The sequence below is a fragment of the Taurulus bubalis genome, assembly GCF_910589615.1.
Source record: "Taurulus bubalis genome assembly, chromosome: 18".
Taxonomy (NCBI): domain Eukaryota; kingdom Metazoa; phylum Chordata; class Actinopteri; order Perciformes; family Cottidae; genus Taurulus; species Taurulus bubalis.
In genome coordinates, this window is record NC_136606.1 from 12,103,967 (window position 1) to 12,130,000 (window position 26,034).

A 26,034-nucleotide genomic window follows, 5' to 3' on the forward strand; every position below is an offset into this window, starting at 1 on the left:
ACGATGTTACACCTTTTGATATTTTAACCATTTTAAGGATCCATGCACTTACCAGAAAGTGTTTAGATACACAAAGTATCAGGGCCAAACTATTTTTAGCTAGATGGCAATAATAGAACACAAAGCACACTTTAAAACGTTGTCAACAGCCTCAAAACAGATAGGCAGATGAATAATTTTAGCTTAGTTTTTTTGCCAAGAGTTACAGGAGAAGATTGATACCACTGTAATGTCTCCCCGGTGAATAGTCTGTTAGCATAGCTTAGCATAAAGGCTGGAAACAATAGAAAAACAGCTGGCTTGACTCTGTTTAAATAGGTAAAAATATTAGCCAAGCAGCACTAAAGCCCACTGATGAATAGATATTTTTTTGTTTAAATTGTGCAAAAGGCAGCTATTGTTACCTTCAGTGAGAGCCAGGCTAGCTGTTTCTTCTTATTTCAGTCTTTAAGTCTTTAAGCTAAGCAAGTCAGCAGTATTTTTTGTGGAGAACTACAGACACATCAATTTTATCATCTAACTCTCAGCAAGAAAGGGAAAAAGTGAATTTCCCATAATGTCCAACTATTCCTTAAATAAATGCAAGTTTTAAAGATCAACTGGAGAAATGCTCTCCCTTTATTTAGAAAAGGAAAAAAACTGCTCAGTACACACACACACACACACACACACACACACACACACACACACACACACACACACTACAGCCTTAATGTGGAAGCTTTCACATTGAAATTAGTTAAAATAAGGTTTGAATGTCAGACAAACTCTTTGTTTGACATTCAGGTTTGGTCTGCCAGCCTTCCCTTGTGCAGTATTCTTCAACCCAAAGTCATCTTCTTTGTTTACTTTCAAACATTGTGGCCTTTTATTTCAACAAAAAAGGTATTCTCATGTTTCCCCTTCGCTGGGTCATGTCTGAACTTTTGTGTTACATTCAGAAAAGCTTGCAAAGATTTATACATAATGAAGTCTGACGGGGTATATAACAAATGCCATGAAACCATGATTTTGTTACAAGCAATTTATTTTTGTACTTAATGAACATTTTTATGCAATACCACTGAAATAAGTACTATTGCAAATTAAAGGCTTTATTCTCTCCTCAAAGGAGCCCTCCTCAGTCGGTCCTATCAGACTCTCTCATGTGTGATGACTCAAAGTGCTTTCAGTCTATGTCTGCATTTACCATTTGATATTCTGCTAGTAATGACGGTGGTAAATGTTACAAAAACATGGGTGACAACAGGCATTTTTGGAGCAGCTTGTACGATTCATACTGTATTTGTACTCCTTAAACACTAGATTTGAGAATACTGCCTTTCATCTTTGGGTTATTTTTCTTTACTCTGTGACCACTTGCATTAGTCAGAGTCTCAATTAGCCATGCATACCAGTTGTCAAGGTTTTTGCTGTGGCTACACAGCTCAAGAGCGGAGTTGGATATGCTGATGGACTGTTGAACTAAAAGGTGTGATCTTCTGTATGAATGCTCTGCCCCTTCTGTTAGTGACCTTTTCATCCCAGCCTTTCACATCTCGGGTTTTGCACATTGATCCTGTACTTTTGTCAATCTTGTTCTGCCGGAGGTGTTAATGTATAAAAGCATGTTTGTGGTTTTATCAAAATTGATGTAAAATTCCCCACAAGAAGCACAGCCACAAGGGTCCAATCATCAGTGTCCTGTATTTTTCTAATGTAAAAAAATAAGAATTATCTCATCACAGAATGTATTAATATATGTATATGTGTGAAAAGATGAATATGATATAGAATAATATGTGTATTGCCCAATCATAGTTGACCAATCTTTCAGTGTTGTGTGCAAGAGACTGTGTATAATTGTCATGACTTGGGCTGGATTCACACAGGAAGTCTAATTGAATACGTAACTGTGTCCCAGATATATTCACACAGAGCTAAAAACAGATCTTACTTTTGTTCCTGTTTAAATCCAGTGTGAATGACTACGATGAGGTTCACTGTGCACAGCTCCACAGGCGGGCCATTCACTTTAATGGGCAATCCTTTGTTGCAATCCATATGTTGGGGAAAATACTAACAAGCAAAAAATACAGTTTCTCTATGTGCCACAGTACTCCGAGACAAAAAATGTATTATGAAATAAATAAAAATTGCGAACGTAAAGCTATTTGAAAGAAACGGTTTGTTTTGCACCTGCAAATACAGGAAGGCTACAGGCAAAGTGACGAACAGATATAATCACAACATCCTGGTTTATTAATCAATATAGAATGCATTTTGATGGACAGATATCAATGATCCTATCAACCAAGGCCTCATAACAGACACCAGAGAGAAATACAGGTAAGAGCTAGAGCAAACGAGTTTATCACCTCAATCAAGATAAAAAAAATGAAGACACTCTAGAGTTTGTAGATGAAGGGAGAAGGACTCGCTGTCACGGTAACCAATCCCTGTCTTCCCCATCCAGCACTTCCACGAAGTTGTCCTTGTTTCTGAGGCTGTGGAGCACCAGCCCTAACGTCCTGTAGACATGCTGCACTCCTCTGCTGCCCACAGCCTCCACGCTGCTGTGCCTCTTCCCGAAGCGACCGATGGGTCTCACCCCACGCCCCACGTACCAGAACGGGTCTATCTCTGGACCTGGACACCAAGAACATAATATCAGATGTGTACCTTTGATTGACGATAAGTCCTGCGGTCTTAAAACACTTTAAAAAAAGATTGATCCAGACATTCAGACTTTTGTTTTGTCTCTAGTTTCTTTTTTTAAACGTTATTATAGATTAACACTATATGAACATAGATGGTTTTCTTAACTGATTTGATGCATTCAGGAACCATATGGAGACATTACTTTGAAGTCATTGTGATATAAGAACAAATACAAATGCATACATGTACTGTGTATTACTGTAGCATGGTATATAGAAAATAGTATAACAAAATATTCACTCCTAAACTTATTTTCAATATATAATAAATCATTGAAAATACATTAATATGTACATATGACTGGGACCACTGTTCAATACAAATAAATACAGTAATTTCTAACAAAAATAATACACTTGTAAGATTACATGACACCACACTAGGATATGGATATTCCTCATTCTAAGCTAACTCTTACTACTTTAAATCAAATAGCTAATTGCCTGCAGTAATTGCGACTCAAACAGTAGTCTATTGACAACATACTCCATTTCTAGAAGTCCAATCTAATAGTAAACAGAAGTAAAGAAGAAGGATATTTTTAAGTATCTTACAGCAAATCCCTATGGGAACAAAAAGTAGAAGAACGTCACTGAACTCATCACTAAGAGCCAAACGCACGCAGACCATACACATTATATTCTAAAACATGTCTTACCGTTATTCTGTCTGTCTTCTTAAGCCTCATAAAGCTCCATCAGTTTATAATAAATACACAAAACCACGACTTACTTCTGTTGTCGACATTGTGAACGATGTGGAAGTCGTGCTCCGCCGTGGTGCTGTGCGCGCTGCTGAATCTGGAGGACACGAGGAGGAGGAGCGCCAGAGCGACGGGCAGCCAGCGGCTCATCAGGACGCAGTGCCGGACATCCACCTCTGCGCACGGCAGCATGCTGCACTGAGGCACCCGAGAGGATCCGGAGGGACGCGGGTCAGTAAAGTACCACTCACCGTTTGAGAACACTGAAAACAGAAAGACTAGTGAAACAAAGCCCGCAATTAAGAGGAAACTGATACAATTAGACTTACAAAATGTCTTAATGTCATGCAGTCATAGTAGAAAATTATTTATAAGAGATGAAAAAAATACCCTGACATATATTAAGTAATTTAAATTGTATCACAAGGATAAGTACCAAAAGCTCATATAGTAATATAATAATCTGAAATTAGGATTAAAAAACACACGATTGCTCCCATGAACTCTAGTAATATCATGTGTAAACCCATTCACCACATTGAACAGACTAATGTGGTGTAGCACAGTTAGTGTTAAACTAGTTAACAGAAATTCACCTAGCTGGAGTATCTCTTCTATAAAAAAAACCTTAGCACATAACCTATTAGTATCCTCATTATCTTTAATACAGTGAATATGTCCGGCTGTACACAATAAATTACAGAAAAGAATAATGTAAACCCCACGATCAGCTCCTTACCTTGAACTTTGGGAACAGGCTGAGGTCAGTTGGCAGAGGTCTGAAGTCGTTATTGTTGAGCAGGTGTGCTCCAGCTTATATATCCATGCTGTTCATGTTGTTGTTGGATGATGAATCAAGAACGTCAGTCACACACAGTGGTCCCAGACTACAGGATGCATCAGCCCCCCCTGCCCCGCCTCCTCGCCTCCCACTCCTTAAACCCCATCATCTCTTTGAGAAAGGAGGTTTCGTTTGGGAGTTTTCCTGATGTCTGTCACGCAGCAGAGCAGTCCATCAGGTAGTCAATAAGACACTGACAACTTTGAATTAGTGAACACGGAGAGACCCGCCACCCCAAGTAGACTGTGGTGGGCGTTTTTTGATGAGCCTTTCATCAATCAGCCTGATTGCAGGGGGGCAGGCAGAACATAAGCAGCTATTGTTAAAACCTCCGTGAATCCTCGTCACCAGAAACTACACTTTTGGAACTTTTTTGATAAGAATCAGCTCCAAAAATTCTAAATTCAAACAGCTCAATGCACCTAATTTAAGATATTAACACGTCCGATACGTCTCCCATGTAGACCACAAAAACACTTTAAGCACTTTAATCACGCCAACCTGTGCAATATAAATACACTGTGGAAAATAGTTCTGCCTGTATATATAATAATATTCGGTTATTGTAGATTCTTTACTGTTTATTATTTATATTACTTTTTTTTTTACTATGTCTCTTCTGTGCACTTTACCCCTTTGCTGCTGTAATCCTGCAAATGTCCCCACTGCGGGACTAATAAAGGATTATCTTAGTAGTAGTAATAGTAGTAGTAGTAGTAGTAGTAGTAGTGTGAAAGGTTTGATCATCCCTGTTTTGTGGGTAAACTGTGGTCTTTATGATGCTCATGAATAGTTATCGAGACAAATATAATTTCTACATATTTCTATGTATATTTGTTTCATTCTAAACCTATTGTTATGCATCACTCCTCCAAATTCACAAAACCACTGTATTTGGTTAAAAAATACACCGCTTCGGTCAACATTTTCCACGCTCAACATTGGTTCTGTTGTATCATACCTCTGACATGTGACGCCATGACATCACAGTCTCATCAGCACCTGATTAAATGGCTTCATCTCGTCTGTGTTATCGCTGTTTTTGTGAATGGAGGCACAGAGGTTCGTGTGGTATTGATTGAGAAAGCCCTGCTGGCCGAATGATTAACAGCTTGAACCGGCTTAACTGTGAGGTCTAAATCATTCCCCTTATGCACTACAGTATATTTTGTTTAATTGCCTCATAATTCGTGACCTACAAAGCGTGGGCAGGGACATTCATTGACCAGGTTTGGGTGACCCTCTGTCTTAAAAGGCTTTCAAATGGGAAGTCATTAGTCCGCAGGGACATTCATTTGAAGGTGTATATGTGCAGAACAAACGGCATTCGGATTGCAAGTTTCCTATAGTTCCTCCAACGTGAACGCATCATAATACCAAACACACTTCTCAGCAGTTAAAATGATAGAAAAGACATAAGGACATAAGATTTTAATAGTACTTTTTAACAAATGGAGAATGCTGTCCAATTGAGATCAAAGTTGTCAATATTTGTCATTCATATAAACTTGTACACTGTGTATACAGTAATTTAACAATGGATCAATGAGGAAATGTGTTACAGCTGCAGTCCATCATAATGGATTCTTGTAGCCTCCAGGGCTGGAGATTACGGGTTCAAGTCCAATCGAATGGGTCTCACCTGGATGGTCGTGACCACATCCACCTTATGAAGCCGCTTTAGAATCATTCCACTGCAGGGTTGAAGTGATTGAAAACAGCATTTTACAGTAGACCGTTTGACATGTCACAGAAGGAAAAGTGCACTAAAGCACTGAATAGAGTAATCAATGATGGCGGAAATTCCGCTTTGGTTTTATTGTGCATGCCGGCTCATATATCATGGGACGTCTGAATAGAATGATGGCATCGTTAATGTTTTCAGCAACGTCTGTGCTTTCTCTACAGTCCCAGGTTGAATTATCTGCTCGTGAAAAAACATCTATACTATTTGAATGACCCTAATATGCCATAGCTTTGTGTCACAAATTACTTTGTGACAAGCCAAACAAAATTATAAAGTAGCATCTTACACGGCACACAGGGCCTGTTAACACTGCTGTTGTGAGGAAAGACATATTTGATGTACTGGTCAATTTTGGAGGTTAAGAACCATATATTAATTAAGTATACCTGCAAACAGCAAATAAAGTCAATAAACATGTAGCAGGAAAGTTACAGCATAGAAATACACACGGGTCATACAAAACATAGTTAATAGATAAATATCACAAAATGCAGCAAAATCTGCATAAAGAGAAGGGAGATTATGAAACTTTTCCTTTACTTTAAGAAAAGTAGCAAAACCACAATTAAACAGTAATTACAAGTAAAAGTATTGATTCTCAAAATGTTACTTAGCAAATTGTTTTTTACGTATCAAAGGTAAAACCCCTCATTATACAGATGTACCCCATTCATCTACAATTATACTGCAGGATTACAATTATTGATCCATTAGAATGTAAAAAGCATGTGTAACGTTGCAGGCTGAGATGGGACACATTTTAATTGCTTTATACTGCCAGATTGTTTAATTCATAAAACTAGACCATACTTTACCAGCTGGTTGAATATTTTAAATGTAATTCCTAAAATGACAAAACACACAAGAGCAGAATAAATACCAGAAAGACAAGGGAGGATTTATAATTTGTTATATCAGATGTTTTGCTGCCCCTTTGTGGTAAAACATATATGCACACATACTTTATATAATACTAAATGGCTTCTGCATGGATAGCCAATATTGCATCCTTGAAATATATATATAGCTGTATTTAGTTTAAGGTTATATGGAAGTGGAGTTTATGGATCTGGAATTAAATTGCAGACTTGGGAAGTGACTTTCATAAGGAGTGTAAATATACAGACAATAAGGTTTTTACCAATGGGACAAAAGATCAAACAACAGGAAACACGGGATCTGTATCTGTGGTTCCTAACCACAGAGTTTAAATAGACACACAAACTTATAATTCATTCAGTGTGTAAACTGTTTGGTTGTAGACACTTTGATGACTTCAGAATTAATTGAACAAATTAAACGAACCTAAGTTATAGTTGTTGTTTGTGACTCAGACTCCTCTCTGTGCATCTTAAATCAGGTACATCCTTTGCCAGGACTCACTATTTGAACTAATGGCAAGTACAAACAAGGCAAAGTCAAGACAAAAACAAATAATACACAGACAAAAGGCATAGTTGGGAAGAAAATCAAAACAAAAGTTGCAACAGCACTGAGACCAGCAGATGAGGGGAAGATATGTACTTTCAGTTCAGTGTATTGTGATGAAAAGAAACAGAAAAGAGCAGGTAATAGTGACTAGATTAGGAATAGGACACACTAATCTGAAAGGCACTTTCTTTGTGAACACTGCAGGTAAACTACCAGAAACCAAGGAATATTTGTACCTTTTTAGTTTTAAGTTGTTGGTTGCAGAAAGAGCAAGGTTCAAGGTTCAAGGTTTCATTTATTGTCTTTGTAGTAGAGGGTAGAGGATGTCGTGGGCATCCCATACCAGTTTGTAATGTTCCTATTCATGAGCTTTCTGTAAAAGTTAACAAGATCATGGCCTAGGAATTTTGCCTTCTTAAGTGTCCTCAAGAAATATAGCTGCTTTTAAGCCTCATCCGGATGGAGTTGTGTGATAAACATGCTAGGTTGTTTGGGACGCTGATTCCCAGGAACTAAAAATGTTCACTTACTCCACCTCGGCACTAGTGATGTAGATGCGTGACGGAAGAATATATTAGGGCTGACAAGAGCAGCATGAAAGAAAACAATGGAGTGTGATGAAAATGAACAAGACAGATGATATCAGCTTCAAGTGGAGAAAAATCGGAAACCCGGACACTGCAGGAGTTAACTAAGTCCACTAGATGACAGCAATGCAAAACTACGGATGCCAGCTGTCGTCGAAACTCAGAGAAGAAGACAACCCACCGCGCATGCGCAATATGAAGTGAAAGCATTTGCACTGGATACACATCAACAACACAGTCATCGCTCCCAGTGTCCACCTTTTGGTAATAACCTCGATGTTAGAAAGGGAACGGGATATCTCGAAAAGTACGGTTATTGCCTCGCAACCAACAGGAAGGACTAAACCTGCCTGAAACGACGCTTTAACGAAGACGGAAGAAGAGAGAAGTGAAACCTCCACTTTTTGGAAGTCGCTCCAAAAACGGTTGACAGACGACGCAACTTGCTTCCTGTTGTCAGTGTGGCTGGTACATATCCAGCGACGAGATGCGATGTAAGACCGCTCGTTAACGGATACTTAAACCGAGGGCGGGTACCAGCAGGAGGAAAACGACCCACTGGACCCCGCGTATCTGTGTCCTTCATGCGTCTGCTGCCAGGATGTCGCTGAGTTCAGGCGGTTGGACTCAAACCCCCGGCTACACGCCGGACCAGTCCGCCGCCCTGCCCGCTCACTATGGGGCCTCGCAGTCACAACTCGGCTGCCAAACCGTCCTCATGTCGGTTCGGGTGTCGGTGTGCCATTCCGGTATTCGGCCGCTGTGTCTTCCCGGAGCAGGCGATGAATCACTCCGCCTGCAGCTGAGCATGGACCCGGGGAAATCCGGGGAATTCCGGCTGTCGCTCCAGGACAGCAGCGGGACCGGCCGGAGTGTGGTGAGTTCAGGGAACCACGTAGAGTCGGTGTTTGGCCGTGGTGCGTTTTTGAGGGGGAACATTTGACAAAAATTGTGTCCACAGGATGACTTGTTGTAATAGATATGACTTCATGCTCCACAGTGCAAGGACTTAGTGGGTGGAAATACTGGCTTCTTACCAGGGCCACAGATTATTTGTGTGACCTGTTTCAGCAAATGTTTATTTAGGTACAAATGACGCAACATGTTCACTCTATTAGACATGGCCTCAAGATGGAATAAAGACGTGTTTTTTTGTACATATTATCACAGTAGCTTCCAATAAGCTTAAAGTCATTGCCACACTTTGAACCAAGAGCCTTTGGACCTTTAGAGGGTCAGGGAGCAGTTGGTTAATCCAGCACTGCTGGGGACCCTGTAATAAGAGGCTATGTCTACACTTGATCTCTCAATACAGGTTGTATTTTACAGGCCTGAAGAGGAAAAAGCTAAGAATAGTGGAAATCAGAATATGCTACACTTTGATGGAGCACAACAGTTTTTTCTTCTTTATTACTTTATTAATACTAAAGGGAATAATAATAAAGGGGCCCATCAGATTGTGTTTCTGATGCCTTTGAGGGATCCTCAGGTTAGAAATGGTGCAGAACACCAGGGTTCAGGCCACTGGGTTTGCAAGTAGCCATCCTTGTGAAAATTAGGTTTTTACCACACGTGCAGTGATTTTTTTGCATAATGTAACCCATGATCAATTTGCCCTGCCAAAGTTTTCTTATCTCATCTCCATTATTCTAACTTTCTGTTCCTCCTTTCCCAGACCATCGCTGAGTTTGATCTGAGGACAGTCAAATATGAGGTGAAGTCACCAAAGTGCCACGAGCTGAGTTTGGCGGCGCCGCCACACGACCGCATCAGCTTCAACTTCCGCTGTGAGCAGGAGGCCCAGGAGTGGGCTACAGTGGTGATTTCTTCACTGAGAGAAGCATTGAGAGGTCAGTCGCCCGTCTTGACAAATGCTCACTGTTATTTTAGAGAACAACCACAGCAAGAAGGTGGGGGGATGTAGATACGTCATACCTTGTAACATGATCTTTTCAAACCTAAATGGTACAATGGGCAGTACAACATCCCTGTTGTGTGTGATTTGGTGGAATTAATTTGCTCTTTAGTGAACTTAATTGAGCTTGTTGAATCAAGCTGGTTACTTATTGTTTGTACAAAAGAGCTTTTCACTGCTCATATTGTGGCTTCAGGGGGAATTTCAATAAATCAGTCTGTGCTTACTTGCATAATATGCCCTTGTTTACTCACTTGCATGCATGACAATAATAAAGTAAGATTAAAGAAAGTAAAAAAGCTATATATTTTTTGTGGAATGATAAGAACTGTTTGTTTGTGGATGGCTTTTTAAGTTAGCAACAGTGGCTGTAACACGCCTTCAGGCCCATGCTTTTCAACTAACTTAGCATACAATAATAAATAACCATTCAAGATCAGATCAAAGTATTCACCTTCTTTGTTATGTTCCTGACTGTTGTACTAGAAAGTGGCTCTGTTAAGATAAATGTTTCCTTTCCTGTGTAGCGAAAGAGTTGAAGATTTCCGCCCACAGCGACAGACGGATACAACATTAGACAATAGGGACTGTGGAAATGTTGATTGGTGTGTTTTCTTCTTGAGTTTTCTTTCTTTATCAAAATGCTTTGCCCTTGTTTTCTGCATTTCATAGTCGCCCCTCAAGATACTGATCCACAGCGCCCCCTAGATGATCTTCATCGTCAGAACACCATGGCCTTGCAACGAACAGGTGTGAACGCTGAACATCTTCCTTACAATATGGATTATTACCAGAGTTTTTTTTTAGATGTGATGTAACTAATTCACGGATTTCCTCACTCGTTTTATTTATTCATTCATTCATTGAATCATTTTAGCCCTCCAGTGGCTGCACACACTTGCCCGTATGTTCACCCGTGTGGGCTTGTCTGTGTCTTCGCGTTTGTGTGCGTGTGCGTGTGCGTGTGTGTCCATCTGTAGAGGATACCTGCATAGAGCTCACCCGAGCCATAGAAGCAGGAGACATGCAGTCTGCTTCTGACTTTGCTGCCACACTCGCCCGACAAAATGCCGCTCTCAAGATTCAGCCCTCTGTCACTGACTATGAAGACACTGAAATCAAGTAGGAGCTTTGCCATTATTGATTATTGTTTCAAAAACATGATTGTTTAGATTTCAAAATGTGACATAAAGTAGCTCATGAGACACAGTTTAGACAAAAATGTGGCTAATGTCTTGTGTTTTATTTTGTTGAACAGCTTGGCTGTTGCAGTTGAAGATTCGTCTTCGTCCTGCTGTGTCACTGTGAAGGTTTCCCCGCATATGACTACCGCAGCACTAAAACAGCAGGTTAGTCTGATGAATGTTTCTCTTCTTCATTTGTGTCCTGAAAGAATCATGTCAATTTTATTTATATTGCTCAAAACGACGAATCACATTTTACAAAAAAGAACCACTATTACTTATTTGAAAAGGTTAACAATTCTATCTCACCATCTTTCTTTTTTTCCTTCTTTGATTTTCTACCACCTCAGATGTTTCTTGAGTATGGCTTTCACCCGCGGGTGCAGCGCTGGGTGATTGGCCAGTGTCTGTGCACCGACCAGCGCTCTCTGGCTTCATACGGTGTTCGTCAGGACGCCGACACAGCCTTCTTGTACCTCCTGTCAGCCCGTCATGCTCGCTTGACCCTCCAAGTCCTCCAGCAGGACCAGGAGAGTTCCCTCCTCCTCAGTCCTCCATCCCTGTCTCTCCCCACTCCCCTCTCTGCTACCTCTGCAAATTGCCCTTCATCCCTGGACCGGAGGCCTTACGTCACCCTGCCTCCAAGACTCGCTACCAGCAGCAACACTGGTGAGTGAGAGCATTAGCGTGTGGTTTAGTGACAGGTGTCAGATTAACTTTTCAATGGCATCGAGCACACATAAGCTTAAACAAATGGATTTATAAGTGTAATTTGTTTCCCATCACTATTAATGCCCATGACAAACCCACTGTTGCATTTTTTTCTCATTTTCTTAAAATACTCAAAGTAATAGGAAGAAGACACATGTTTCACTTTTAGTTATAAAATATTTATGACATGAGCTATTTAGAGCAGCTGCCCAACACAAAGCAAAAGCAGTGCTTTACAATATACTGTGTAAGAAAAAGATGCTGCAACAATACCAGAAGATATCATCTTGGCACTGCAACCCCACTGAATTGAGAACTTTGCATTAACACTACAATGCGGTACATAGAGGCACAAACCATTCATAAACGTAATGGATGCACATATTGTCACTGTGTGCTTATTAGTTTTAATTCTACTTTTGTTGGACTATTTTCTCAATAAATGTTTCAGGTGGGACAGGGAGAGGAAACACCAGTAAGATCAGAGATCTCATCAACCTAGAGATGCCTCAACTCAATGAAGCACTGAGCTCCAGCACAGCCTCCACCCAGGTAATATACAGTAGTTATGGTGGTTTATTTCAAATGGTGTTTCTTTATTCACACACTGTTCTAAATGGTCAGTGTTTTGATAAAATACGTCATAAGAAAAGTCATTTGATGAGACAGAACTTCTCATGTTGAAAACATACTCTTTACCGAACTACTCTGTGCCTTTTAGGGTTGGTCGTGCCCTTCTTGCACTTACATTAACAAACCGACCCGGCCGGGCTGTGAGATCTGCAGTACAAACCGCCCAGACAGCTACGTCATCCCTGGGGGATACCGACCAGATGCATTGGAACTCAGACGGATCCAGCAGGAGAAGGAGGCTGTCAGACAGTACCAGCAGGTATGAAAAAACATGATACACCTGTATGCATGAATCAGCATCTTCTATATAATCTTAGAGTAAAACCTTATCGTAGTGTCCCATTTAGTTACAAGGGTTCAACAAAAAGCCTGAGTCAAACACGATTTAGTAAAAAAAGCTACGTGGCAACACAGGACTCCAAATATGACAAAACACTAAGGAGGGGAAGTATGAAATTGATTCAAAGTCCACATTTGAATTCAAATTTGCAGGCCCTCTCAGGTTGACTCTCTTCTCTTCTGTCTCTGTTTTTTTGAAGGAGAAAGGGAGAAGAGAGGTGCTGAGGAGTGCTGGGGCTCAAAACAACTCCCTCCTGTATAACCTGGACCAGGACTACTGATCACACACAGACGAGGGCACACATACACATGTATTATTCATGTTTCCTTCACAGACAGTTTGAACTTGTAGCAGCATTTCCGTTGCACTCGTCAGACACTAACTTTTAGAAATAATCATGTGCAGGCCTTCGTCTAACTGTCTGTGCTTTAATTGAAAGCATATGGTTCCCTGAAGTTGAATGTAGGTTAAAGAGCTCATTTAAGATGCACAGATACCGCCAGAGCCTATTTAAGGCTTATTTCAGCCTAATATTGGTCAAATAAGTAAACCAGGTGGTGGCATGGGTGCATACCTGACTCCAGTGTTTTGTATGTTCATACGACTTTACAGTAACTGTATGAACAGATGATTTTATATTTTATTAAAATGTGGCAACTCTGTTCTGGTGAAGAGTAGTGCCTGACGGATACTGGATTTCAGAGTCCAATATTGACATTTGAGAGTTAAAAAAACATTTATATATTTTGCCACATAAACACACTTTTTGGCCCTGGAGCCTATGAAGCAAGCTCAAGTTAGTCTGACTCTCTTGGAGTTACCTGGCCTCACTACTTGTAATCTCGTTTGTCCCTGTCGGAGTCCTGTAGGGCTCTGAACTTCCTGTGAGCTGGTCAAGGGTCAGGCTGTGTATAGGTGTTGATGTACTAGTGAAGCCCAAAAATATCTGGCTACCCCACTAACCTCACTTCATGGGTACAAGCCCCTAGCAAATAGAGTAGTCAGAGTCTAGTGAAAAGGTTATGAAAGATGGCGGCGTATATTGATAATCATAATCACTGTTGACTTTCATCAGCAATAAGTGGGCTTTTCTAATGAACTCCTAAAGAGCAGTGTATGGCACCAAGTTGAATGTATTAGCCTGATTGTTAATTTTGCACTGTTAATTGTATATACTCTGTGAAACACATTGAAATAAAATGTTTATACACAATGTGTGTGTCTGCATGTGTAAATTAGCCGACAATACTTCCAATTGTCTGCATTGCCAAAGTCATTGTGCCCCTATGATAACAAGTGAAGGGTAATAGTTTACATAGTTTGCTTAACCATCTCAACAACACCACCCCTTGTGCCAGGCAAGGGAAGAGGAGCGCAGGGAGAATTTTGCCCGCTTAGTGAGGCTGGACGGCCAGGACCTGCTGCCGAACCCAGAGTCTGTGGACTGTAGGATCTGCTACGTGGACCTGAAGCCTGGAGAGGGTGTCCTGCTGAGGGAGTGTCTCCACTGCTTCTGCAGGTAAGACTCAGGAGTGTGAAGGAAGTATCTTACCAAGAGAAAGAGGAAGGGTCTGCTAATGAGATAAGAAAATATATCAAAGTTTTCATTTTAGCTTGATTGAATATGCTGGATGTTTCTCTGTGTCTGCGTGTTTGTCTGCACAGAGAGTGCTTACGCTCAGTCATCATGCTGAGTGAGGAGCCGGAGGTGGCCTGTCCCTACAGAGATGACACGTATGCCTGTGCCTGCTCCCTGCAGGAGAGGGAAATCAGGGCTGTGAGTTACACCAAGTCTTTGCTCTCTTACAGAAGAGACAGTATCTTAATAACTGGCATAATAACTGGTAGTTAGCAGGTCACAAACCATCAGGATGTATGTAAATAAATCTTCCTGTACATTTTGTTTTCTTTCATTCAAACTCTGTCCATACCACCCAAGAAGCCGGAGCTACCAGACTTTGACCTCTCCCTGTGGACTGATTTCAGCTGCTTCAGCTAATATGAAGCAAGAGTTAGCCAACCTCTCCGGCTGCTAAATGTTAAACAATGAAATGTGGTCCAGCCAGGACTGCTGAAGACAGGCAATAGTTTGAATGTCCCAGTTTGAAGAGCGAGATGTGTAGTTTAAAAGTAGAACATGGGCTTTAAAATTCTAGATGGACACACAGTATTTGCCTTGAAAATGATTACTACGCGTGCACATCATTTGATTGCTGTTGTGTTCACCTGAACTCCATTGCTAACTTGTTCATAGTATTATTAGGGTTCTCTAGTCCTCCACAATGTCTTTCCCTTCCTCCTTCACAGTTGGTGCCAGCAGAGGAGTATGAGCGCTGGCTGCAAAGAGGTCTGTCAGTGGCAGAGTCTCGATGTGAGGGCAGCTACCACTGTGCCACCCCGGACTGTCCGGGCTGGTGTGTGTACGAGGACACGGTCAATGTCTTCCACTGCCCCGTCTGCAGGAAACACAACTGCCTGATTTGCAAGGTATACACTAGTATACAGAACTACTAGTATACACAATATATACACACAGATATTACAGTATCATCAGGATCATTTACTCTAATAGTTTCTAGGAAATTGTCATGTACTAAACCACGTGAGATTGTGCATTAAATGTGAATATGAATAAACACACAACAATGGTACAAATGGGGATGAAGATTATATTGTGCACTAATCAATTACGCAGAGATAATTAATAGCAACATCTTCGTTGAAAGAAGCAAGTGACACAAGAGTCACATGTTTTGAATGGGTACTGTCCCCTCAAGCTAACTTCAGTTTAAAAACAGAAATGTTTTCTATCTTTATACATCAGAGACTTTCACTGAGGTTATTTTTCTGTCCCTGTTTCTATGTCTCTTCTCTCCTCAGTCCATCCACGAGGGAATGAACTGCAAGCAATACCAGGATGATCTTGCAGCCCGCGCTATAAATGACTCTGCTGCTAGGAGGACGACACAGCTACTCAAGGCGAGCTGAATACACTTGAGCATTTGTGTATCCAGAACTGCTATTCCATGTCCAGCATTAGATGAATGTATCAATGGCATTGCCAATCCATGTCGAAGTGCAGAGATTATGCTGTAACCCGTAGATAGATGGCTTTGGTGTTTTTACGTGCTCACAGATTAAATGAAGACTGACACTAATTTTCTGTCTTTTAGACTCTGGTGCAGTCGGGTGAGGCAATGCACTGTCCCCAGTGTGGCATTATTGTGCAGAAGAGAGATGGATGCGATTGGCTGCGCTGCACTGTCTGTCACACTGAGATCTGCTGGGTAACAAGAGGGCCCCGCTGGGGACCTAAGGTAGGAAATGCTTCCTTCCTTTCCTCATGGCTCCCTCAGGATTTGTGAATATGATTGATGAGTCTCATTGTGTTGGTGGTCTACATCTGTGGAATGGAAGTCTGACTCATAAACCTTGGTTGGGTAGCCTCTCAAAAGAACAAATATCAGTTCATTGTCATAAAGGCAACATGTCATAAAACCAAAATACAGCCAAAACATGGTGGTTTAAAATAAAAACGGCTTCATTTGAGTAAGTTAAATGTTTGATAACTATTATTCTGATCTTTTCCCAGGGTCCTGGAGACACCAGCGGAGGATGTCACTGCAACATCAACAGTCAGAAATGCCATCCGAAATGCCAAAACTGCCACTGAGAATCTCAAGGACGGTCAGATGGTAGAAGGGAATGAAAGACTCGACGTAAAATAAACTATCCTCTAGAAAAGGTTTATTTAGGTCAAAACTGGGGGTTTCTTATACAATGCATCCTCCTTGTTATAACTGGAAGCATGCTACATTTCTTCCCAGCTAATGTCTAACCACTTGTTTCCCTGGGCTTTTAAGTGCAGTCAGGATAACAAATTATACGTTGACATTTAGCTCTGCCTCTCACAAATAGTGGCATGCAGGTGTGTGATTTTACTAAGTCAGCATTCAGTATAAATTAAATGACCACATCTGGCTGCAATGGTGATATGGTTGTTTACAAGTATGCAGGGAAGGTTTTTCAACTTCACAATGATTGCACTGCAAATATAGCAATACAGGTGTGTCGTTTTTCTGTGTTGGTAGTTACATACCGGATCGCAAGTGGCCTTATTCTTGTGCACAAAAGCTGTAGCAGGGTGTTTATGATGACGTTTTCTGGTGAACTTGACAAAATCGATGTTGTGTTCTGGATATGCAATTTTCTGCATGGAGATAGATCAAGAACGCGTACGTAGTTATATATGGTTCTATTTCTTGTGTCTGTGTGATAGTCTGACTGCATGTATGCCTTAGCTACCAAAGAGGTTTAAAGTGTGTCTGATTGTTAATCTGAGTCTGTTGTTTAACCAGCTGACTTTGAGTGGAACCGTGCTGTTTGCATTGCGCTCACATGCTTCTGTATTTGACAAGCAGCGGTCACTGAGGTGCTGCTGACCAGCTGTGTAGCAGAGCGTATTGACTAATAGTCAAATGTTAGTTTGCAATACTTGAATACTTTCTGAAAAGGCACGTGTAAACACTTGTAGTTAATAAGCTCATATTCCTGTTAAGGAGCTTGCGATGCATATGGTTATATTAGCCAGCATACTTAACAGCTTTTTTTTTTTGTTTTGAGAAAGCTTTGTATCCATGGTAACATTTTGTAATTCATCTATACATGAATGTGTTATCCTAAGTCATACGTGGGAAATCCACAGCGTACTCTGTCTCACCTTAAGCAGGATAAGAGCATGTCGGCTCACCAACTGCACTCTCTGTTCAGGCTTTCCCCTCGACTACACTACTGCCCCGCACTGACAAGCCACGAAGAAGTCTTCACTGTTACTTGTGTTAGAATATCAGCTCTGTGTTGCTGATGTACAGTTGTGCCTTAATTATCAATAAATACTATTTAACCTCACAGACTTCTTTCGTCTTTACTTTATTTAGATGCAACAACTTTTAAGATAGAAATTTTAAGACAAATTGATTGCATGCCCAGGTGGATTGGAGCGTAGTCGTTACCGACACCGGAGGGTTTGTTAGCCTGTCCACGGTAGCAAATAAGGCGCGTGTATTGTTTTTGTTTTTGGTTATGATGTCAGAGAAGAAGGCCTGTCTCGCATTTCTAAGTTCCAAATTATAATTGTGAAGTCTCTCTTTATAGATACCACAGTGAACCTGGAGATTAGTTTTTCGCCACCTGCGTTCAGCTTTCCGACACTCTCTTTTCTCTATTCTGACCAGCGTGGCATTTCTCCAAGGGGATCTTTTCTTACCCGAGACAACCTTCACCTTAGTGGGTGCAATGGCATCAATAACATTTTTAACTTTAAAATTGAAGCCATCCACAAGCTCATTGACTGAGATGCAAGAGAGGCCTGGTGTGGAGCAGAACTTCTGAATAAATAGTTCACTGGTGTTTTCAGTGATGTAACGCTTTGTCACAACCTCCACCTCCTTTCTTATGCGCTCTTGTTTCACTCACGAAACTGAAGTTGGGAGGTGTTGCTTCAATAAGAACAGCTGCACTGTTATCTTGGTCTAACCAAGTTTCGGTTAAAAACAAAATATCAAGTTTGTGCCTAAATGATAGAGGATGGTTGTGGAGATGTTGTGGAGGCGGGGGAGGGGCACGGCGCTTTAACTTTGGTGTTTGCGTCAAAGCATTTAGAACCAGTGACGGAGGTCTAGCTGGAGGGGTTTCAGCACGGAAGTGGTTATGCGGAGGGGAGTGAATTTGGTTCCAGCAATGACCATCTCATTCAGTGAACTCCATGAGGGGGGAGGATGGGGAGGAGGGAGAGAGTAGAGAGGAGAGGGACCTGGATGAAGTGTGGGGGGTGGAAGTAGGTGCTGGTGAGGGAAGTAAAGACTCGTCCTCTCCGAGAGGGATATCAGTCCTTGATGATGAGGGTGGAGACTCCTTCTCTTGGCTCTCCTTTGGCTTCCTTCCCATGAGGTCTCCACGGCGATGCTGTGTGGTTATCTCTTGTTTAGATTCCTCTTGTCTCCTGTCCTTGGCAGTGGGAACAGACGAGTGACGCAGGGAGAAAAATAAGCTAGAGGTGAAGAGTTTTACCCCTGACTTGTTCAGGCAAACTCCATCTGCCTTAAAAAGATGTATACGCTCCCAGAAAATGTAAAAATTGTCGATAAAATGTACTGTATGGTCAGTACATGCAGTTGACAGCCATCTGTTCAGTTCAAACAGCCTGCTGAATCTTTCAACTCCTCTCCTGGCTGGTGGAAGAGGGCCACTGATAAACACCTCAGCATTGGCAGAGCTGACTGTGTTTAACAAGTCAATAAAGTCTCGCTTCAGAACTTCAGACTCTTGTTTCACAATATCACAGCTTCCCGTATGCACAATGAGGTTTTTCACCGTGGGATGGTCAGCTATGACGTCCAGGATTTTATCTCTCATGTTAGACACCATATCTTTCCGTAAGTAAAAGTACTAATACCACACTGAAAATGTTCCCTTACTTAAGTAAAATTATCAGCTAGTTTACTTCAAATATCAAAAGAAAACAGTCCTTGTGCAGTGAAATGTTCCTGGTCAGTGTTTGACTTTATGTTTTTTAGATTAATATTACTGCTTCTTAATGTCTACGTTGCATTTTACTGCTGTAGACGTTACGGTATTGCTAATTTTGACTCCTTAATATACTGTTGGGTATAATCTCCAGCAATGCAACATATCACATCAGAGCATATGTTTGTAGCGTCACTGTCCTGTGAGAACGTATTTCTAAAAAGTTAACTTTTCATGAGTTCAGAAAGCCGCCCTGCTTCAGTTTTGTGAAGATACATTTTCCAACTAATCCAAGAGGCCAATAAATAGTTTATTTAATTAAAGAAGTCAGAGAATATTCAAAACTAAAAAAAGGAACACTTTATCCTTCAGTATATCAATATATAATAAGTACCATTAAAACTAATTAAAAAGATTAATGGTTTTCACTGAACAGAAAAGAAATTGTACACAATCTGTCAGGTGAATGTAGTGGATTAAAATATATGTATACAGTATATCTTTGCATTCAATATTGAATTTGTATTGAAGTAGAGAACTGGAGTTTGTGTACTTACTTACATTCCACCACTGCATATATTCCTTGGCCTATAAAGTTGTTTTTATTTTTGCCTCTATGTGTTTATTGAAAGATCACAAGAGAGGACACGTGTCCCATGTTATTGTCAGTCCGTACTACCAGTACTACCAGCGTGTGCACGTGGAGGCACAGCGAGGTCTATTTCATTACAACAGCAAATGATTAATAGGATGGTGATGGACAGAAAATGCTGAGAAGCGATAACTATTGTACCATACTGACTTGTCTCAGGTAATAAATGCTGAAGAAAGGGATTATTGATAAAATAATAATTTGCAGCCTTTGCAATCTTTGTGATTAAGATCCGTCAGGGACCTTCATGAGGGGATCGTCTCTGTTACGTAATTAGAAAGCAGCTCGCAGAGGGGCGGGGCTTAAACACCGGTCAGCTGCACGTAGCAGGAACTCCTATTACTGTGTTTCCTTTTGTAACGACGCCGTCATAGAGGTCTGATCTACCGGATTATCCGAGATTAACACTCTGCAGGTGCAGCGGCGGTGTTCATGTGGGTATTGGTGTTGTTTACAGTTGGATTGGTCAGATCTTTGGCTTTGTTGACTCGAACTCGCTGTGTGCACGCGCTCGCCTTGCACGCAGACCGTGAATGGGCTGGAGACACCTCGAGCATAGCAATACATGCAATTTAATGTAATATAAACGCATACAACTGTTAGAGAAAGATACGCATTCGGTGTGTATGACATGTATTGATTTTGTGAATGAATATGTTCAGCTGACCTATCAGATGGCTGAAGTGTTGCATGCTGAACGTGTTAATCTCTCCCTCTTTCTTATTTTCTTATTTTCCTCCAGCTAGTCTCAGACTCAGGATCAGCTGTCCTCTCTCTCCACTATGACCGAGACTAAGGGGAAGTTTGACTTTGCCATCGACCGGGGTGGCACCTTTACCGATGTGTTTGCCCGGCTGCCTGATGGCCGAGAGAGAGTCCTGAAACTGCTGTCCCGGGACCCCCAGAACTACAAAGACGCGCCCACGGAGGGGATCCGCAGAGTCCTGGAAGAGGTAGCGTGACGGGATGGATGTGTTACAACTAAGGCTGATTTTCTGAACTATTAGTAAGCACTTTGTAGTTAATATTCCATTGATACAAATATATGTGTGTAATGTTGTTGAGCTCCAGATTTTCAAGATAGCTGTCTTGACTTCCCAACATTTGCCTTTTGATTACCTTATGTGTGTTCCTCATTGAATTATATTCTGGTCACAGTTATAACACAATACTATGGCATTAGTATGACTCAGTCAAGATGCCATGTATCTTAATGAAGCTGTTTTCATTTCATTTTATATTTATTTAACATTAAATTGGCCAGCATAATCCCATTGAGTATTTAAGGGGTCCTGGACAAAATGGCAAATTAAAAGTTTTACCACATAAAAACACACACATAACAGACTTTAAAAACTCAAATTATATTGTTATACGTTACAATTATTAATGAACAGACAGCCAATCAAGACTTCAGATCAGATCATATTAATCACAGTTACATCTCTACATCATATATATATATATATATATATATATATATATATATATATATATATATATATACATATGTTTATGATCTGTATATGTGTGTGTGTGTGTGTGTGTGTGTGTGTGTGTGTGTGTGTGTGTGTGTGTGTGTGTGTGTGTGTGTGTGTTGATGTATTGACAGGAAACAGGGCAGGTCTTTCCTCGCGAGCAGCCCGTAGACACCACTCTGATTGGATGGATCCGAATGGGCACAACGGTGGCAACCAACGCGCTGCTGGAGAGAGAGGGAGAAAGGACTGCACTGCTGGTCACACAGGGCTTCAAGGATTTGTTGCACATAGGCACGCAGGCCAGGCCAAAACTATTTGATTTGGTTTGTAATGCTTGCTTTTCTTAACGCATTAATATATACATACATGTTTAATATTAAAAGGTAAAGCGAGTACAGTCATGCTTATGTGACATGCTACCTGAATGTCATTAAGTAGTGAGCTGATCCAACCGTCTAACCACATCGACCCAGTGAGCACCATGATGCCCTTTTGGCTATACTGTGTGTGGTGTTAATGAGTAGCCTTGGTGCGACTCTAGTGTCTCTGCAACACAAGGTTTAGACATTATTTAGTGGTACAGATAGGGCAGGTCTTGGAGTTTGCCCCATAACAGTTGTACCATTAATGGTTTAAATGGTAACTTATCTATGAAGCTGATGCTCTGCTGCAGAGCAAGCTGTCAGAAATCCATCTTCTGTATGCATGTTGCAATAGTTGCCATCCATTCTTATCTGTATATCGCTGGCATGTATACTGCTCGTCAGATGTGTCCCTTGTTGGTACGCGTGCGTTGAATTCACATGTGTGTGTTTGTGTGTGTATGCAGGAGGTGGTGGTTCCTGACGTGCTGTATGAAGAGGTTATAGAGGTGGATGAGCGAGTTGTTCTCGGGCAAGACGGCTGCCAGCTGCCCAGAAAAGATCCCAAACGTATCGTCACAGGTGTGAAACACTTAGTACCCGACTGCCAAATCTCCCTTGTAGTTCTTATAAACTGTCATTCTGTTTCCACTCTCACCACTGATATGTCAGTGGACATGGGAATACAACAAAGGCAATACCCTGTATTTTGGGGTTGTGAATGTAGGAATGTAAGCTCAGTCTACAGGCACACGCATTGCCTAAATGCTTAACATAATTAAATGTATAACATGAGAATACCTTTTTGTTGAAATAAAAGGCCACAATGTTTGAAAGTAAACAAAGAAGATGACTTTGGGTTGAAGAATACTGCACGAAGGAAAGCTGGCAGACCAAACCTGAATGTCAAACAAAGCGCTTGTCTGACATTCAATCCTTATTTTAACTAATTTCAATGTGAAAGCTTCCACATTAAGGCTGTAGTGTGTGTGTGTGTGTGTGTGTGTGTGTGTGTGTGTGTGTGTGTGTGTGTGTGTGTGTGTGTGTGTGTGTGTGTGTGCTGGTGTCCCTCAGGCAGTACAGGGGATTCTCTGGAGGTGTGGAGGGAGCTCGATCTTGAGCGAGTGGAAAAAGACCTCAGGGGAGTTCTGTCTCGTGGGATAACCAGCATTGCTGTCCTTCTGCTGCACTCATACACGTTAGTAGTACAACTTGTTTTTGCACCTCAGGGAATAGAAGTGTTTATACGCAAGAGCCTAATCTGAGATCGTGTCCTCTCTTTTGTCCGTTTGCTTTCTCTCCTTCCCAGACCATCTCACTAAGACAAGATTTTATTTTTACTTTTAACTTCTAACTACTCACTTGGTTTTTTTCTTTCCGTCACTGTAAACTCAATCATGCAAGTCTTGCTCTAATGGTTCTTTCACACCAAAAGAGTTGCGAAAATTCGCATGTCTTTTGGTGTAAAGACTCCTTGTCTCTGTGGGAGGACTGGTATGCAGTATACAAGTCAAAGGTGGCTGGTGTCCAATAGCCTGTTTCTATTGTCTGTGTAACCCTTGTGATGTATTGGGTGAAAGTTCATGCTTTTTTCTTCCCATTTCTTTTCACTTAACTTATAATACTTATAATATACTTACTATACTTAAGTATATTCCTATGTATTCCTCAAAATCCATTCACACATTCAAAGTCGTTGCATCTAATTCCCTCCAGTTCCGAGTAGATAACATGTTTCCAAAGCCTTTGGATTGAGTTGAAAGGGCACCTTTAGGAAACCAGCTGTTAACCGATATTTTTGCATCATCTCACCTGTCACAGATAAAGCTGTAAAGTGATAAGACGCACAATAGACTGTTAGCAGCAGTGAAATTGTATAAGAGCTTTATTAATGTTTGACTGAAAGTTTCACCCCCTTCCTCCCCCTCTCTCTTTCAGATTTTCTGATCATGAGAAAGCAGTGGGCGCCCTGGCCCGTCGCCTGGGCTTCACCCAGGTGTCTCTGTCCAGTGAGGTCATGCCCATGGTGCGGGCAGTGCCTCGGGGCTACACTGTCTGCGCCGACGCCTACCTCACACCCAAAATTCATCAGTACTTAAAAGGCTTTACATCTGGGTTCAAGGGTGGACTGAAGGTGTGTTTCACACATCAATATATGTGTTCTTGTTGTTGTTTTGATACAAAATACCACATTTTCTTTAATTAATTGCTTAGTTTGCTAAACTGACTGAGTGTCAGTTAGAAATCCTGTTTCATCTGAACTCTTGTCCTCAGGACAAGGACGTCCTGTTCATGCAGTCAGATGGCGGTCTGACTCCCATGGAGCAGTTCTGCGGTTCACGGGCTGTTCTCTCTGGCCCAGCGGGAGGGGTGGTGGGATACGCCATCACTTCATACAGCCAAACGGAGAAAAAACCTGTGATTGGCTTTGACATGGGTGGTGAGTAGGAGGAATGCTGGGGCGTATTGTTATTACCATGAACAAATACAGAGTGCACAGACTATGCAAGGAGCTTCTTGCTCTTTGCTAGTTCTTTGATGCACAGTGTTTGCCTGATATCTGACAGAATTGTTTACGGAAACTCAGTGGAGTGGCGGATTAAAAGGTCTGCACTCAGGCAAGCTCAATTTACTGTGCATATGCATTGTTTCAGACTTGGATTATTGCATGTGATGTTACATGTTCTTATATTTCTTTCACACACAAGTGTTACAATTGGCATCAAGTGCATATATTCATTACAGATTAGATAAAAGGGGGGAAACAATCTCTTTCTGTGATACACTTTTACAGCTTTCCATGCTTCTTGTCCTTCTGTCTGCCTCTGTCTTGTCTTTCTCTCCAGGAACATCCACTGATGTCAGTCGGTACGCTGGCCAGTATGAACACGTGTTTGAGGCTACCACAGCCGGAGTCACCCTGCAAGCACCGCAGTTGGACATCAACACTGTGGCTGCAGGCGGAGGATCACGGCTCTTCTTCAGGTTTGTTAGTCAGTCACCAGTCTTGACCCATCGTTACTTTCACTATTGTGGAATTCTACAAAATGTACACATCAAAGTCTGTTTACAGGTCTTAGGGAGTACTACTGCATACGTGATTTAAAGTGTAAAGCCATTTGTGGCTGCAGAGGGAGCTGTGCAAAGTCTGATAAATTGCTTTCTGGTGGCAGGTTGCAGTCCATCCTGTGAGCAAATGAGTCAAGAATGGATGCTATGAGAAATGAAAGCTTTGCAAGATGTTTGCTCTTGGGACTAGCAATGTATATGCATACATGTCTGAAAGCTAAATAGTTGCATAGATGACTGTTGAGTTGGTCACTTTTTGTGAGGTTTTATAATTGACTATCACAAGATTGACCATGTACTCTCACATTCCTGATACTCTTTCTACTTGTTTGGGTTTGGTTTAACTTTGATTTCAAATTAAACACTATTAATCCAACACGTTTTCCCGTCCTTTCTGTTTTCTCTCCTTCCGTTTACTTCCCTCTCAGATCAGGGATGTTTGTGGTTGGACCAGAGTCTGCAGGTGCACATCCAGGACCAGCCTGCTACAGGAAAGGTAACAGCCTTCTTCTTTTTTTCACCATTACTCCCTTTTATTTCTGTTTTTAGTATTTCCAATTTCTCCCAATGTATTTCTTCTTTCCACGGCCTGGTAGATGGTACATTATTTACCCTTCTCCCTTCTCTGGATTTATAATCCGGTTTAGCAGCATGAAGGTTAAAAATTGGAACAAATCCAAGTTTCAGATGATATAACTGAAGCTTGCTTTGTAGTTCTCAGTTGGAATTGTGTGTGCTCACAAAAAGACACATGACTCTGACTTTACTGTTGATGTTCCCTGTAGGAGAGTTGAGTAGCTCCATTTCATACAGCTTTCTTTCACAAAACAGATGTTAAAACACCAGATTGGAACATGTTTAATTTGGTTAAACGTGTGGACTTGGTTAGAACAGCATGAGTAAGGAAAACAAACCCATTGACTCCTTGTGGGATTTTCCTAGGCGGCCCTCTGACTGTCACCGACGCTAACTTAGCCCTGGGTCGACTCCTCCCGTCCTTCTTCCCAAAGATCTTTGGGCCAGGGGAGAATGAACCACTGTCATTGGAAGAAACCATGAAGCATTTCCATCATCTGAGCCAGGAGATCAACCTCTTCTTGTCTTCTAATCAATCACAGGCACTAATATTTACTGAGATATTAAGATATTAATT

General features: G+C 41.3%; 3 protein-coding genes across 3 annotated transcripts in view; 2 read left to right on the forward strand and 1 right to left on the reverse strand.

Annotated features, from left to right (window-relative positions):
• Positions 1 to 2,422: 2,422 nt before the first annotated feature.
• prlh2 (prolactin releasing hormone 2) lies at positions 2,423 to 3,595 on the reverse strand (the record flags this gene model as incomplete). Its single annotated transcript, XM_079234436.1, has 2 exons — positions 2,423 to 2,628; positions 3,433 to 3,595. The coding sequence occupies 2 exons, from the start codon at positions 3,593 to 3,595 to the stop codon at positions 2,423 to 2,425; spliced, it is 369 nt and encodes a 122-aa protein (XP_079090562.1).
• Positions 3,596 to 8,299: 4,704 nt separating this feature from the next.
• shrprbck1r (sharpin and rbck1 related) lies at positions 8,300 to 17,694 on the forward strand. Its single transcript, XM_079234419.1, has 14 exons — positions 8,300 to 8,886; positions 9,685 to 9,859; positions 10,597 to 10,674; positions 10,905 to 11,046; positions 11,183 to 11,273; positions 11,459 to 11,777; positions 12,271 to 12,371; positions 12,541 to 12,711; positions 14,151 to 14,311; positions 14,458 to 14,569; positions 15,100 to 15,279; positions 15,673 to 15,771; positions 15,966 to 16,109; positions 16,385 to 17,694. The coding sequence occupies exons 1-14, from the start codon at positions 8,611 to 8,613 to the stop codon at positions 16,463 to 16,465; spliced, it is 2,130 nt and encodes a 709-aa protein (XP_079090545.1). The 5' UTR covers positions 8,300 to 8,610; the 3' UTR covers positions 16,466 to 17,694.
• A 3,057-nt stretch (positions 17,695 to 20,751) lies between these two features.
• The window catches only part of oplah (5-oxoprolinase, ATP-hydrolysing), a gene marked incomplete at its 5' end in the record, with an annotated part of 35,738 nt that continues 30,455 nt past the window's right edge, over positions 20,752 to 26,034 (forward strand). Inside the window, 9 exons of the mRNA XM_079234551.1 lie at positions 20,752 to 20,922; positions 21,582 to 21,773; positions 22,280 to 22,394; positions 22,887 to 23,010; positions 23,751 to 23,946; positions 24,087 to 24,252; positions 24,659 to 24,797; positions 25,310 to 25,377; positions 25,824 to 25,999. Coding sequence (XP_079090677.1) covers positions 20,752 to 20,922; positions 21,582 to 21,773; positions 22,280 to 22,394; positions 22,887 to 23,010; positions 23,751 to 23,946; positions 24,087 to 24,252; positions 24,659 to 24,797; positions 25,310 to 25,377; positions 25,824 to 25,999 — 1,347 coding nt within the window. The remainder of the gene's footprint in view (positions 20,923 to 21,581; positions 21,774 to 22,279; positions 22,395 to 22,886; positions 23,011 to 23,750; positions 23,947 to 24,086; positions 24,253 to 24,658; positions 24,798 to 25,309; positions 25,378 to 25,823; positions 26,000 to 26,034) is intronic.